This window comes from Protopterus annectens, chromosome 8.part0 (assembly GCF_019279795.1).
Source record: "Protopterus annectens isolate FY-2018-M chromosome 8.part0, PAN1.0, whole genome shotgun sequence".
Classification (NCBI taxonomy): domain Eukaryota; kingdom Metazoa; phylum Chordata; order Ceratodontiformes; family Protopteridae; genus Protopterus; species Protopterus annectens.
The window spans coordinates 776,874,273-776,888,869 of record NC_056741.1 but is presented as its reverse complement, the minus strand read 5'-3'; the positions used below and the strand labels follow the sequence as shown (position 1 = coordinate 776,888,869).

Below are 14,597 nucleotides of genomic sequence, written 5' to 3'. Positions count from 1 at the left end.
TGCATAGGATGTCTTCTCCTTCCTTAATTCCTGCACTCCTTCTTGGATTCTATCCATTATTTTCCCTACGACACTGCCTTCTCACTCTGGCTCATTCTGGTCAATTAATTCTTTAAATAAACATCCCACAGCCTTCCCAACTGGAGGACTGTAACAACAACAGTGTTACTACCTTGGATACAAACAAATTTTGCTGAAAAAGCACTTCCAAATCTGCCATATCTACCTCAGCTCCCTCATTTTGCCTTTTAGTTGATAGTGCACCACTTTATTTACTCTTCTCTTCATCCACCTCACTGTGCTTCACTTCCAACTCCTCCTGTACTGCATTTAACATCTCAGCTGTTCCATTAACAGCTTCTTTTACTTCACACTCACAAAAAACACTTCCTTTTTCCTCCATTTTCAGACTTCCTGCTTCTCCGAGCCTCATCAGCGCCCAGACCAGAAGAAAAGCAGTGTAACACAGAATTGTATCTCCATATGCTCATAAAAGTGTAGGAAAAGTTCCTTAATGCTTACGCCAAATTTCCCCTAGTAGTGTAAATACCACTTCTGGTCTCCCATGAAAAAAGGTCACTAACCTAGTGGAACTAACCTGTTCAACAAAGGATAAATAAAATAAAAAAAAATTATACCTGTCCAAGGTTGGATTAATTTATAGAACCAGTAGTCCATAATATAAGCTTAAGTTTGGCCATGCTACAAATTAATTAGTTTCAAAGTGTGAATAATGAAGAGGTCTGATTTTCTGTAGCTGACATGATCATAAATACAATATACATGGATTTCAGGATATCAGCCAATTGATGAAAAAATGAAAAGCCAGATTATTACTATACAAGTTAAATTGCAGAGATAAAATACATGAATGAATGGTCCAACTGTCAACTGTTTATAAAGGAAGCAGTCAGTAACTCTTAAAAAGCAGGAAATGTCAGTGACAGTTACAGCACAGAACAAAAATCTGAATTAGTCAAATTGTTCTGTAAGCAAGCCTGTTCTGGCCAACAAGACCTCTTGGTAAGGTAGATGTAGGTCAATAGATCCTTATCATATGCTCAAAGTTTTCAAACTTTAGAAGTCATATAATTGAGACCATATAATTGAAATTTTGAAACATCTAACGTTTTGAATGGAGATTGCAGTACAGCATGGATCAGGAAATTTGCCCTTTTCCTCATTGTAGTGTGATCTGAGAGCTGGTATATTTAATTTGCAGGGGATGTAGAAGGATCAGGGGGCTTGCCTGCCTGCAAAAATGTAAAAAAAAAAAAAAAAAAAAAAAAAAAAAGGTTTTGTTTTTATTTTTTTTTTTTCATTTATGTTCGATGTTTCAGAACTTTGATCATATGAATTTTGAAGTTTTGAAACTTTGATCCCATGATAGGGATCGAGATGTATATATCTCACTTAACAAGAAATATATTTGTCACATTTTAGAAGGCAGCTGTAAGTAGTCTGGTTCATCCAAGGATTAGACTGTGTAGGGCTGTATGAATTAACATTTTTGGTCTGGTAGCGGATTGGAGGCCAGTGCTGTATATCCTGACCGGGTTGTGACACCACCAACTGTATTGCTGAAGCAACATGCACACTTTCCTTTTTGTGTGTCCCCATTGATGGCAGCAGTGACAGCAACCCCATCCGTCCAACCTCCAACCCTGTTGCTTTGCTCTTGATAGCGATGAGAGTGACAGCACCACCTACCCCAAGTCATATCTCTGGATTTTCATCGTGTTACACTGCTGCAGTCATTACACTTGGGTTATCCTGCCGTCAGGCAGTCCTGCAGTCGGCCAGAGTTCCAAAGTCTTGGTCCGGCGTCGGTTGCTGTCGCTTCTTCCCTGATGTCAGTGCGCCAGGGGTATATAAGATGCATCCGACACCATTTTCTTCAGTCTTTCTTGCCGCGCGGTGCCCGAAGCAGAAGCAGTTCGCAAGTGCCGGTCGGCCGACTCCTGAGATTTTCGAAGTCGAATTTCAGATCTGAAGTCTTCAATAAAGCTAAGTACCCCATTGGGGAAACTTTTTTCTTGCCTCAGACCGAGGTCAGAAAAAGTTAATAATTGTATTTCTTGTGGGAAGCAAATACCTCATAAGGACTTCCACTCTTACTGTATTCCATGCCTAGGCCCTGATCACGACGTCACTAGTTGTCAGTTTTGTGCTAGATTTAACAAATGCACTATAAAAAGATGTTTTGATTTTGCTTTGCACTACTTTGGCCGAAGGTTAAATTATACTATGCCGTGGGATCAACCTAAAACCGCAATTCCGAAAAAACGCAAAGACAAGGATAAAGACAGGCATCCGAGGTCCAAAACCAATGACAAAACCTCTTCTAGGCCAGTCGCCGGTTCTCAGTGAGGCGCTTTCGCAGCCCCTGACACCCGCTACCTCAGAGCCACGAGCCACCTCCGACTCCCACGTGGAGACAACTAGGCCTCTGGAAACTCAAGGTATTGGGCCTATGGAAACTAATCCCTCAGATGGGTCCGGAGCCGTTGAGCAGGCATCGGCTTCTGAGGGTGTTTTCAGACTTTCACAACTTACCATTAAAGCAACAGCCAAGACAAAAGTACCATTAAAGACAAAGAAGCAAGTACAGCATTCTCCTGGACAGTCCTCCTTGCCTAAGAAACAGATGTTTAAAATGGCCGAAGACCACATTACTCTAATCAGGGGCTCCCATCCCCCTCCTGAGAAAAGGCCTAGGCAGGATACAGACTATGATTCCTCTGATCAGGTTTCCATTTCCTTTGATTCCTCTTCAGACCAGGGATACTCTCTACCCCGCTATGAGGACTCTGATGCTAAAGAATCTATCCCTTCAGCCTCTCCTCCTGAGGATTATTCTTTTGGGGAAACTTTACATACCATGAGGGAGCATTTCCATTGGGAAAGTCAGGATTATTCAGAATCCAAGAAAAGGCTCAGGGATTTCCTTTTATTGCCTCAGCACAGGCACCTGGCTATTCCGCCTGTGCTTGATATTGTGGATGATGTGTTCTCTGTATCCAGCTTATCACCTGATTCTTTACCCCCTGCACCAGTCAAGCCAGATAGGTATTATAGAGTCCCTGACTCTCACAAGTTTCTTTATAAAAACCCTTCTACTGATCCAGAAACTATTTCCCAGGGTCCAAAAGGGGTTAAGGCTTCCATTGCAAAAAAATCCAGTACCCTCTGACAGAGATTCCAGAGCTTTGGATAGATGGGGGAAGAAAGTTTACACTTCTACAACTTTAGCAGTAAGGGCTTTAAATTGCCAGTTTCACATGCTTAAGTACCAACAATATTTAATGACTCAGTTAAAACAGAAAATGCTTGCAAGCTCAGAAGCTCCTGACTGTAAAGAAATGCAGGATTTATTGCATGCAGTTGAACAGGTGGGAAAACATACTCTGCAATGTGGTTTTGATTCTTTAGAGGCCTCTTGTAGAGCCCCAGTTACAGGTTCTGTAATTCGAAGACATGCTTGGTTAAAAGAACAGAGTTTACCTGATCATGTTAAGACAAAATTATTGGATGCTCCTTTACAGCATGATACCTTGTTTGGTGTTAAGGCAGAAGATGTGTTAAAGAAAATGGAGGATAAAGCTAAATCTATGCAAACAGTCAAGGATTTTTTACAGGTACAGCCCCCTTGATTTAGCAGAAATTGGCCAACAAAGAATTGGTCCTTTCCAGTGTCAGACAGGCCACAGAGAGGCAGATACAGACGTCCAAGCGGCAGATCTCAACCCCAAGGCTCTAACAGACAACAACAGTGGGGCACCTCAACCCCAAAAGGAGGTGAGGACAAGTCTCAACCTTACAGGAAACAGTCCCAATGACTTTCCCCTTTGTATGCCAAACACTTCCCTTTTGGCAGCCCCCTTAGGGGGAAAACTAGCACTTTTTTTCTCAAAACTGGCAAACAATCACCCAAGACAAATAGGTTCTGAATATTGTGTCTCAAGGTTAAAGGTTCCACTTTCATACTTTACCAAGGCTAAAAGGAATGCCAGACCTGCCACAGAATCAATGGGCAGAGGCACAAAAACAAATTTCAGCCCTCATGGACATGAGAGCTATTCAAAAAGTACCACAACAGGGACAAGGATTTTACTCAAGACTCTTCCTGGTCCCCAGAAAGGACAAGGCCTGGAGACCCATACTAGACCTTTCAATTCTAAATACTTACCTGGATATTCCGAAATTCAAAATGTTGACATTACGCAGTTTCTACCCATGCTGGGCAAGAAGGCTTGGCTTGTTACTCTGGACCTCAAAGAGGCATACATGCATGTCCCTATCGGACAAAATTGCAGAAGATACCTCAGATTCAAAGCTGGTGCAATGCACTACCAATTCTCTGCACTGCCCTTTGGCTTATCTACTGCGGCCAGGGTCTTTACAAAGTGCCTGGCACCAGTAATTGCATTTTGCAGACAAAAAGGAATTCAAATATATCCATACCTGGATGACTGCTTCATTCAAGCAGAGACAAAGGACATTCTTCAACAGCATCTGGCATTTGTAAAAAGGTTGCTAATTTCTCTAGGGTACACAGTAAAGAAAAAAAAATCAAAACTAGTGCCCTCATAACAGATTATATTCCTGGGTGCCAGCTTAAATACAATGGCCCAGATGGCTTATCTCATGCCAGACAAACAAATTCAATTAACTCAATATTTTCAACTACTGGCAAAAAAGTCCCATCTCCCTGCAAGAAAAATTCTGCAGGCCCTGGGATTCATGGCATCCTGCATACTACTAATACCATATACCAGACTGCATATGAGGAAATTACAATGGTACCTAAAAAGTTTTTGGACTCAACACTCTCACAGTTTAGAAGCAGTAATACCAATGATTCCTTGCCTACAACAGGAGTTTCGATGGTGGGCACAGGCATGTCACCTAAACAAGGGTCAGCCTTTTACCCTACCCACAGCCAGGCAGACTCTAACAACAGATGCTTCAGATTACACCTGGGGAGCACACATGGCAGGAAAATGCATTCAGGGCAAGTGGACCACAGACCAGATGCATCTTCACATCAATCAAAAAGAGATGTTGGCTTTTCAAAATGCCGTAACAGCTTTCAAGGACCTTCTGCATCCAGGACAATTATTATTAAAGACAGACAACACCACCGTAATGTGGTACATATACAAGCAAGGGGGCACTCATTCTTATCCCCTATGCAGGCAAGCCATGACCTTGTGGAATACAGCTCTAACGTATCAAGTTCATCTGCAAGCACAATTCCTGCCAGGAAAGAAAAATACTCTAGCAGATGATCTAAGCAGAAATATGGACCCTCACGAATGGAAACTGAGTCCACAAATCTTCAGCATGGTAACGCAAAAATGGGGATGCCTAGACATAGATCTTTTTGCCTCCCTACTGAATTGCCAACTACAAAAATTCTGCACAAGGACTTATCACATACACAAGCATGGAAAGTGGATGCTCTCTCGTTCAGCTGGAAAAGCCTAAAAGTTTATGCCTTCCCACCACTGCCTCTCCTTTCAAAGGTACTCCTAAAAACAAGACAAGAAAAACCACAGATGATCCTGATTGCTCCAGACTGGCCACGCCAGCACTGGTACCCAATCTTAAAGAACTTAGCTCAAGGCCCACCATGGATTTTGCCTCAAATTCCATAACTTCTGACTCAACAAAACAATCAGATCCTGCAAGGTCAGCTCAAAACCCTAAACCTGGCTGCATGGCAGATTCATTATTCAAACAGGCAACACCTCTTTCTAAAGCTGTTATGGATGTCATTTTGGAGGCCAGGAGGCCTAGCACCAGGAAAGCTTACTCAGAAAAATGGAAGAGATTCTGCACCTGGAACCAGGCTCAAAGCTTTGACCCTCTTGTCTCAAACATTCCTCAGATTTTACAATACTTAACTGAGATGCTGGACAAAGGCCTATCCTTCTCATCAATTAAGATCCATGCCTCTGCCATTTCAGTACATTATAACACGTATCCTCCTTTATTCTCTCATCTCTTGCTAAAGCAGTACATCAGAGGGGCTAAAAACATAAGGCCGCCCCGGAGAGCACCAACACCAACTTGGGACCTCAATTTCATTTTGTAAAAACTGACCCTGCCACCTTTTGAGCCAGCCAATACAGCCGATCTAAAATTTTTATCATGGAAAACAGCTCTGCTCCTGGCAGTAACTTCAGCACAAAGAGTCTCAACGCTACAGGCATTAATGGCAGTGGAACCTTTTATAATTTTTCATCAGGACAGGGTTTCTTTAAGGACAAACCCTACCTTTATGCCAAAGGTGGTATCTAGTGTGGCTCTTAACCAAACCATCCATTTGCCAACTTTTTATCCAAACCCCCAGAATAAAGGGGAGAAACTTCTGCACTCTTTGGACATATACTTGCAGCTACGCTTCTATTTGGACAAAACAAAAGCTTTCAGGAAAACTGAGCAACTGTTTGTAGCATACGCTGCAGGATCACAGGGCAAGGCTATCTCAAAGCAGACTGTATCCAAATGGATTGGACACTGTATTCATTACTGCTACACACAGCATGGAAAATCAGTCCCTAATAACATTAGGCCACATTCCACCAGGGCAACAGCCACTTCAACAGCCTTTCTCAGAGGAGTACCTGCCAAGGAAATTTTGGAGGCTGCAACTTGGAATTCAGTGCACACCTTTACCAAGCATTACCACTTGCCTCTTTACTCTAAATCCAGAGCAGGATTTGCCACTGCAGTTCTGCAGGGTCTCATAGCCAACCCTAACTCTTTATAGACCAGCAACCCAACCTTAGTTTTGGGATTCTACCCAAGTGTAATGACTGCAGCAGTGAAATTGAACATAGTACAATTTTGAAGCTACCATAAATGTAGATGTTCGAGTGTTCACACTGCTGCAGTCCAGGTTACCCTCCCTCCATCCCCTCTGAACTAGCTTGACTTATCTATACCTTTCTATCCTATACAACCTTTGTGGTGCATTTGCTTGTATCTGAAGGTATTGTTTTTATTTCATATGTACATTTTTAATTAGCAGTATGTATTGCCTACCTACTTGAGGGCACCTGACATCTGGGGCAAGAAAAACTGAAGAAAATGGCGTTGGATGCATCTTATATACCCCTGGCGCACTGACGTCAGGGAAGAAGCGACAGCAACCGACGCCGGACCAAGACTTTGGAACTCTGGCCGACTGCAGGACTGCCTGATGGCAGGATAACCCAAGTGTAATGGCTGCAGCAGTATGAACACTCGAACATCTACATTTATGGTAGGTACAAAACTGTACTTTATGTGCCAGATGATAAATGATCTCTCCTCATACTTGACCATAGCTGTTTTAGCTATAGACTTAAGGTTGTGCAGAAGTAGCATAACTGCAAGTCATCATCCCAATAATGTTAATAATGTACTGTGGTAAAATAAAAGATCTGTGTTATAGCTAAGTAAGCACATTATGTTATTGTTTTGTTTATAAGTAAAGTTTTAGGGTTAAGCATGGCATTTTAGGATTAGGAAGCAAGTTTTGCGGTTAGAGTTATGAACAGAGTTTTAGGGTTAGAGCTTTAAAATTACAATTACAGATTGGGTTTCTTCATTTAAATGGCACTGATGATTTGCAGCAATCAGATGCAACTCATATTCACATTCCAGAAAATGAGATATGGAAATGAGTTGGACATGATAGCTATAAATAACCAATGCTATCCATTTTGCCATATGCAGATTGTGATGGAAACACACATTAAACCTCCTTCCCTTCGTCATATCCCTTGTGACATGCTAAGTGAAGAAATGTCCTCCACTTTTTTGTCTTGTTCTCCTTTCACATGTCAACTGAAAGAAATTTCCTCTTTCATTTCCCCCATCATTATGTCTCTGGTTGTGGTATAGCTTTGCATTTACTGCCCCCCCCCTTTCTATTGCCAGATCTCTAAAAGAAAATCTGCAAAGTTTTGTCTAATGGTCAATTGCAACATTATCTTAGATATAAACTTGTACAGCAGAGTGATGTCATGAAACAGATGTGATTTGCATTTGGCTTCCATATTGCATAATGGTAGAAGTTAAATAAATAATATAAAATCAATATATGAACATCACTAGTCAAACAGTGTGCTTGAAATTCTTGTTTAATGAACCAAAGGGATGTTTAGGATAGCTGTTATGCCAAATGTTCTTTAACATGTCACTCACTGGCATCTCATTCCCTGCTTTGTCCTGGATGCCCTAGCACTAGCCTTTGTTTGCACATATATTGGCTGCAGGAGGCCAAATGCAGATAGTGCATACAAAGATTGTTTATATCAATGTATTCCTGATGTGTATTAACCATCTTTATGAGAATCATTCTAAGCATTTAACAGAGAATTGCTCTCTGGTATGAGGAGGAGTAAAGCATTCTAATTCAGAGCATATTTTGTCTGAATTGCCGTCAGCCATTTCTGCATGTCTCTCACTATGTAGTCTCTTTCTGCTCTGGAGAACATGATGTTGGAGCCTTTCCTCATCCTTTGCAGGTAACAGATTGTAAGAGGTGCATTTTCTTACAGATGGTTGGTTTACATGCACTAGTTTAGTCTGTCAGTCTTTGTTATTCGAGTCAATTTGAGTCAGGTCTACTAGATGTGATTGCTTGTTTTCAAGTAGCAGCTGAGTATACTTGTTGGATGTGTGACACTTAACATTTAAAAAAATGCAGGTGACTGCTGTGAGCAATAAACTATTGTTGCAAGATTGCTTCATTGAACATTCATTACCATAGTCAATAACAGTCTTTCAATCTTTGCTATTTGTGTAGGGCCTACTACATGCGCTTGCTTCTTTTTAACTAGGAGCTGAATATACTTGTTGGATGAATAACTTTTAGCATTTTACAAAATGCAGGTGAATGCTATGAGCAATTAACATAAGTTGTAGGATTGGTTAATTGAATATTCATTGCCATAGTTAGTAACACACATGCACATTTCTGGGCACACATTTCTGATATTGAAATGCATCTCCTTCAAATAGTTCCTGCATTTCCACTCTACTGTCCTACTCCCATAGATCTTACTAAATTCTCATTGTTGTCTCACTTTCATTATCTTCTTTCTCTGACACATTCATTAACCTGATGTGTACTGACACTAGCCTGGATTCACAGATTGCTCAGAATAACTGAACGACCATGACCTTCCTTGCCAACCTTCTCCTCCCCTGCTAATTGATGTTTAGTGAAAGAGGGCTGTGTGCAGAACTCTAACCAATAATTAATTAATCACTTTGACATGCTACACTGAACCACAGGGTGGTTCATTGAAGTTGGCCTGTCAGTTAGTGAGCCGGTGTTCATACAGCCTGATATACAGCTAATTTTACACTGCAGGATCAGCACAGCCTATGGCCAACTTTGTACAGCTATTCTGCGAATAAGAAAAATGCATTTTAAAGTTGAGAAGCAGTTGTAGATACAGAGGGCAGCTGTAGTACCAGTATGGGACTTTTGTTCCCCTAGTGCGCACAAGAGATCTGTTGACCACCAAATTTCTCAGATTACTGCACTGAACCATGGTAATGCTTTTTCTGAGTCACCGATATCCACAAATGATCACATAGTATAAATCTGTTTATTCATAGTGACTCTGTTTTGTGGCTTTTATTATTTAGTTATTTATTGACATTTGATTATCGGGAAAGTCCAACTGGGGTAGAAGCCCATTTTCAGTGTAGGCCCAGGGAGAAAAGCTCCAAATTATTACAAAACATTTTAAGAACAGTAATTTTACAATCTTCAAAAATAAAACAAAAACCTTTGCAGTTTAAATAACAAATTAGACATAATATAAAAACATTGGTTAAGAATCTATACAAGTTAAATTAGCATTATTTAATATTTATAGAAATTTTAGACAGTATGTAGAAATTAAATGTAAGTTAGTCTAATAGAAATAGGAATTGCAATATGAAATGAGGGAAAACAGGCTATGGTATATTTAGAGAGAAAGTCAGGGAAGAGAATTTGATAGCAGTAAGGAAGTGAGCGAAGATGAAGGGAGAGTAAGGAGGTGTAAGGAATGAAAAAGTACTTGCTCACATTCAGGGATATATTTTATCCTGGTTCTGAGCAAGAACAGAGGCAAATTTTAGGAAGTCTTTCAGAGTGATTTTGAAAGATGACACGTAGGGAGGGGATAGACCTGATGGATACAGGTAAGGAGTTCCAGGCCTTAGCAACCTTGTACAAGTACAGACAGTGCCCAGCAGATTTGTTAGGTTTGTAGACAGGAGTTTTTGGTCACCGGATCACAGTGACCGACTGGGAACATAGCTGTGTAGAATGTTTTTTACTGTTGGACAGGCAGATGGATGTTTTTTTTTGCTTTTCTGTATTCTTGCGTATTACATCTTTTATCTATGAATAAGAGTTTATGGAAAGGGATTATTTTCTGGCCTTTGCATTTTCCCATAATTCACATTGCTTGTTTTGTTTTACTCCATCCTTGTATTATTTGAAGCAAAACTTTTGTAAACAGGCTTTTCACAATACATGCCCTTAACATACCTTTAACCTTCTTAAGAATCAATGGCAAAGGCAAAAGTAATAGTGTAACAAAGGACCAAGATTAGGGACATTTTTTTAAATATTACTGTAATTCATGTTAAAGGTTAATAGAACATACATTTTCATGACAATAAGAAGTAAAAGACATTATTGACTAACTATTGTCCTCAGTGGTTTACCAGAAAATTTTAAATGTTATGAGGGACAGGGCAAAAATAAGAGGCAGAATTAGAGGCCCTTGAGAGGTATGATCCTAATTACTATGTAATCCTATAAGTATGTTCTTAAATGATGTACTAAAAATAGCATCCGTAAGTTAATGATTAATTTCTAAAAAATTTCCAGTGTAAAGCTGAGCATTTCAAATAAGGTCACTGTAACAGTAAATCTTACTAAAAACCTATGTATCGTCATTCAGCTAAACAAATGTGTGTGTTTGCGTCAGTCTAAAGTAAAATGACATACAAGTAGCTTGTATGAAAAGTTAGTGTCCAATGTGAGTGTGTGTGTGTGTGTGTGTGTGTCTGTGTCTGTGTCTGTATTTACATTTTACTTTGTCGATTCAAGTAATAAGAACAAAGTGGACTGGTGTTTTTTTTTTCTTGAAAGTGTGCATTATCGAATGCCAGAAATGTTGATGTTGGGAACATCACCTTTTGTAAAAGTTTGTGAGGTTTGCTTGCATATATTTAAAAGGGTTGTTAACTAATTCCAACATATTTGTATGTACTCAGACTTTCAAAATTAGAGGTAGGAGTGCTTCTCCTGGTGTTTGTGGATTAAGATTAGAGTAAGGACTAGTAATGTGATAGGTTTAGTGTTGTGAGTGTTTGAGTATGTGATGTGTGTGTTTCTATTGTATTGGTGCTGTCAGAGAAAGTAACGTACTATGCATGTTTGGGGTTAGGGGTGGTGGCAGGGTTAGCACACATGAGTAAAGATGGTTCAGGGATACCTTCAAGGTTACCCTAACAGTGAGGAAAGGGAGCAGTTCAACCATTTCAGTGAAAGTCCTGCACTTTTGTTAAAATTAGACAGACAGTGACATAGAAACACACACACAAACATATATTTTATTTCATTAAATTACTTATTTTTTGTAATTCATGTTGAATAATACCAGGGAAATGAGATACGCTGTCCAACTGTTGAAAGTTGGGACTTTGAAACACTTGAAACCATTAATAAAAGCATTATTTTCCTTATTGTAATACTGAAGTAAACTTAAAGGTAAACAGTATACTGATGGGGATACTTTTGTTAATTTTATTACTCATTATATTAATATTATAATATAGATTTTTCTTGGAAAAATCAGATTTCAAAAGTAATATTTTCCTTTCTTTACATTTATTCAAGTGCTGGGGGGAGGCAACAGTGGTGGGTAGCACTAAATGCTGAATTGTTTTTATTTTATCACCAAATTAATGTAACAGTGCTTTAAGCTTAATCAAAAATGAAATTTATAACATTATTAATATATTGATTAAGAACAAAAATATAGTTAATCTGTCAATTTGCATTGACTTTGCAGCAGTCTGTTTAGTTGGCATTATGTTTGTGTTTGCTTATGTATCTAAAGTATGCCTCCCATATCACGTACCAGCTATGCAATGTATACATCAGTGCGAAAAGGAGCACCTGATATTTTGTTCTTGTGTGAAATTGAATTAGGCCACATACTGTTTAAGAGCATGTTTTTTTTGTCATCTCCCTCAGATGTGATACTATTGGGGTTTTGACTGACTTTGTCCTTGATAAAAGGTATTTTCTTAAGAAAAATGTCAGGGTACTGCACTTATGCTTTTGTGTTAATCTCTTAGGCAAAAAGTCATGCAAAGCAGGGAATAAAAGAAATGAAGAGCAAGTTAAAACAAAAGGTATGTAGCAGATTTTCCTGATTTCTTTCCTTTTATTCTCTGATTGGTTTGAAGTATCTTTTCTACAGACCTCATGAGGTTTCTCTTTTTAATGACTTTTGAAATATGCTTAGTCTTTTATTCAACACTATGCATTTTTCATAACGAGCCCTCTGGCAATTATCTGTCATGCCATGCAGACATTGGGAAGTCTCTTTATTGTTTGCATATTTCATCAATGAACAACTGAGGGTTTCAAAGTTATTTTAACAAGATGTATGTTTTCATAAGGGTGATTGCTTTGATATCACAATTGGAATCTTTGCCATCAAGCAGGGAATTTAAAGCAGTCTGTACTTACAGCTAAATGTAACTCAGTAGTTGAAATTGTCTTTTTTGGTTTCAATAAATCTTTATGTAGTGTATAAATTTTCGGGCATTTAAGTATTTTCCTTTTTAAATGGCAGCAGCAGCAAAATGTAAAGTACAGCAGGATTAAAATATTTTGCTGAAATATATTGTGGTTTGTGTCAATTTCTTGAATTTAATTTCTATGGAAATACCACAGTTGAAGTCCAATATTTTAAAGAAGTATGATTTTCATATAAATGTCAAATAGTACCAAACAACTATATCCAAAAACAGAAAAGCCTTCAATGAATATTATTTTACAAGTGAGTATTTATTTAGTAAGTCTTTTACAGCTCAAATGAGGAAATAATGTTCTGGGATGATGCATAAATATTTAAGTTTGTGATACATGCAAAGAATATCTTCACTAATTCAACATTCTGTTTTTTGAAATGGGACTTATAAATTTCCTTAGTATGCCCATTCACACCTCTTGTAACTTGTGTGGAATTTGAAGTTTAACAGTGGTTAAAACAGTTGAATGTAATGTACATGTTACCACTTGTTAAGATATACTTTCTCTTTTATTAACCAGAAAAATATTTAAGATGTAGTTATATACTATTGCAGTGATGTTTGAACTCTGGCCGACTTAGTCTAAATTACCTCTGGAAAAAAAAGGCTGTCCAGCTTCTGTTTTCTTTCCTGATTAATGTAATTAAATAAATGTGTGTTATTTTTAGGTATTGTAAGCTGTAAATAGAGTTGTTGTTCTAAAGATAATACAACAAAGTATAAATCTTTGAAAACTGAGGGCTTGATGAGTGGCACATTTGAAAATTTATCTGTGTGAAATAAATCTTGGAAATGCTGTGAATGTTTTGCTGCATTTGTGGCTTCACTACTCTAATATAGCAGTATAAGGTGCAATTGTGTATTGATAATGAAGAAAATAGAATGTTGACGCCTTAGGATAAAAGAAGGGGTGCTACGTTGCTCTGGTAGTCCATGAAGGTATAATATTGCTTGTGTCGGGAGACCTATTTTCTGATGCTGCATTTGGTTATAAAGACTGACCACACTTATTAAAGACTGTGTGTGATGCATGTTTTGCATACTGTGCCATTTTAAGTTTTGAGTTTTCCTTGTTAACAGGACCTTGAAGGTGTTAAAGAATGTTGTTACCATGGAAACTGCTCGGTTAAGGTAGCAGCAATCTTGTGTATAATTGCTTATGTGCAGTCTACTCTTTATGGCAGTTTGCAGTCCACTGAAGACATCAGCAGCACAGACTATGCATGTAGAACGAAGAGCAACAGTCCATGAGTTTAAAATAACTTTGATATGCTGCACCAGAATTATAATGGTTTGAAATTACAATGCCACTGGTGGGGAGTATTGGCATTGCATCTAATTTCAGCCATATTTTTGACTTAAAAACTGTATTCAGTTTAATTTAATTCAGAGCAGTATCTTTAAGGATCCACTGTGCAAGTACATGAGAATTTTCCTTTACTCATTGTGAAGGAAATCTTTTTTCAGCAACAGGTCCATTGAAGTTGCAACACAGCTTTTTATTGTTGTATTAACTATGAGTTTTGGTAGCATAACATTCTACGCTCTTTTTCTTTAAGACTGAGCTGTAAGTACTTTGAATAAATAGATACGGTTCTTGAGTGCACTTGGCTTTTCTAAACTGAAATTTCTCTGGTGTGCTAACTTTGAATTTCTTATTCAAGTCTCCGTCCCACCAACAATAAAGCTTTTCTTAACCTTGTTGCCCTGTCTTTGTTTTCCAAGTCATTAAGCCCTCTTTTGGCTAGCTTCATTTCCTTGTC

At 38.6% G+C, this 14,597-nt stretch overlaps 1 protein-coding gene across 2 annotated transcripts in view; it reads left to right on the top strand.

Annotated features, from left to right (window-relative positions):
* DENND1B (DENN domain containing 1B) overlaps positions 1-14,597 on the top strand; it is a 3,525,330-nt gene that overhangs the window by 3,155,008 nt on the left and 355,725 nt on the right. For both annotated transcript variants that reach the window (XM_044080248.1, XM_044080247.1), the window contains one exon: positions 12,373-12,429. In XM_044080248.1, coding sequence (XP_043936183.1) covers positions 12,373-12,429 — 57 coding nt within the window. The remainder of the gene's footprint in view (positions 1-12,372; positions 12,430-14,597) is intronic.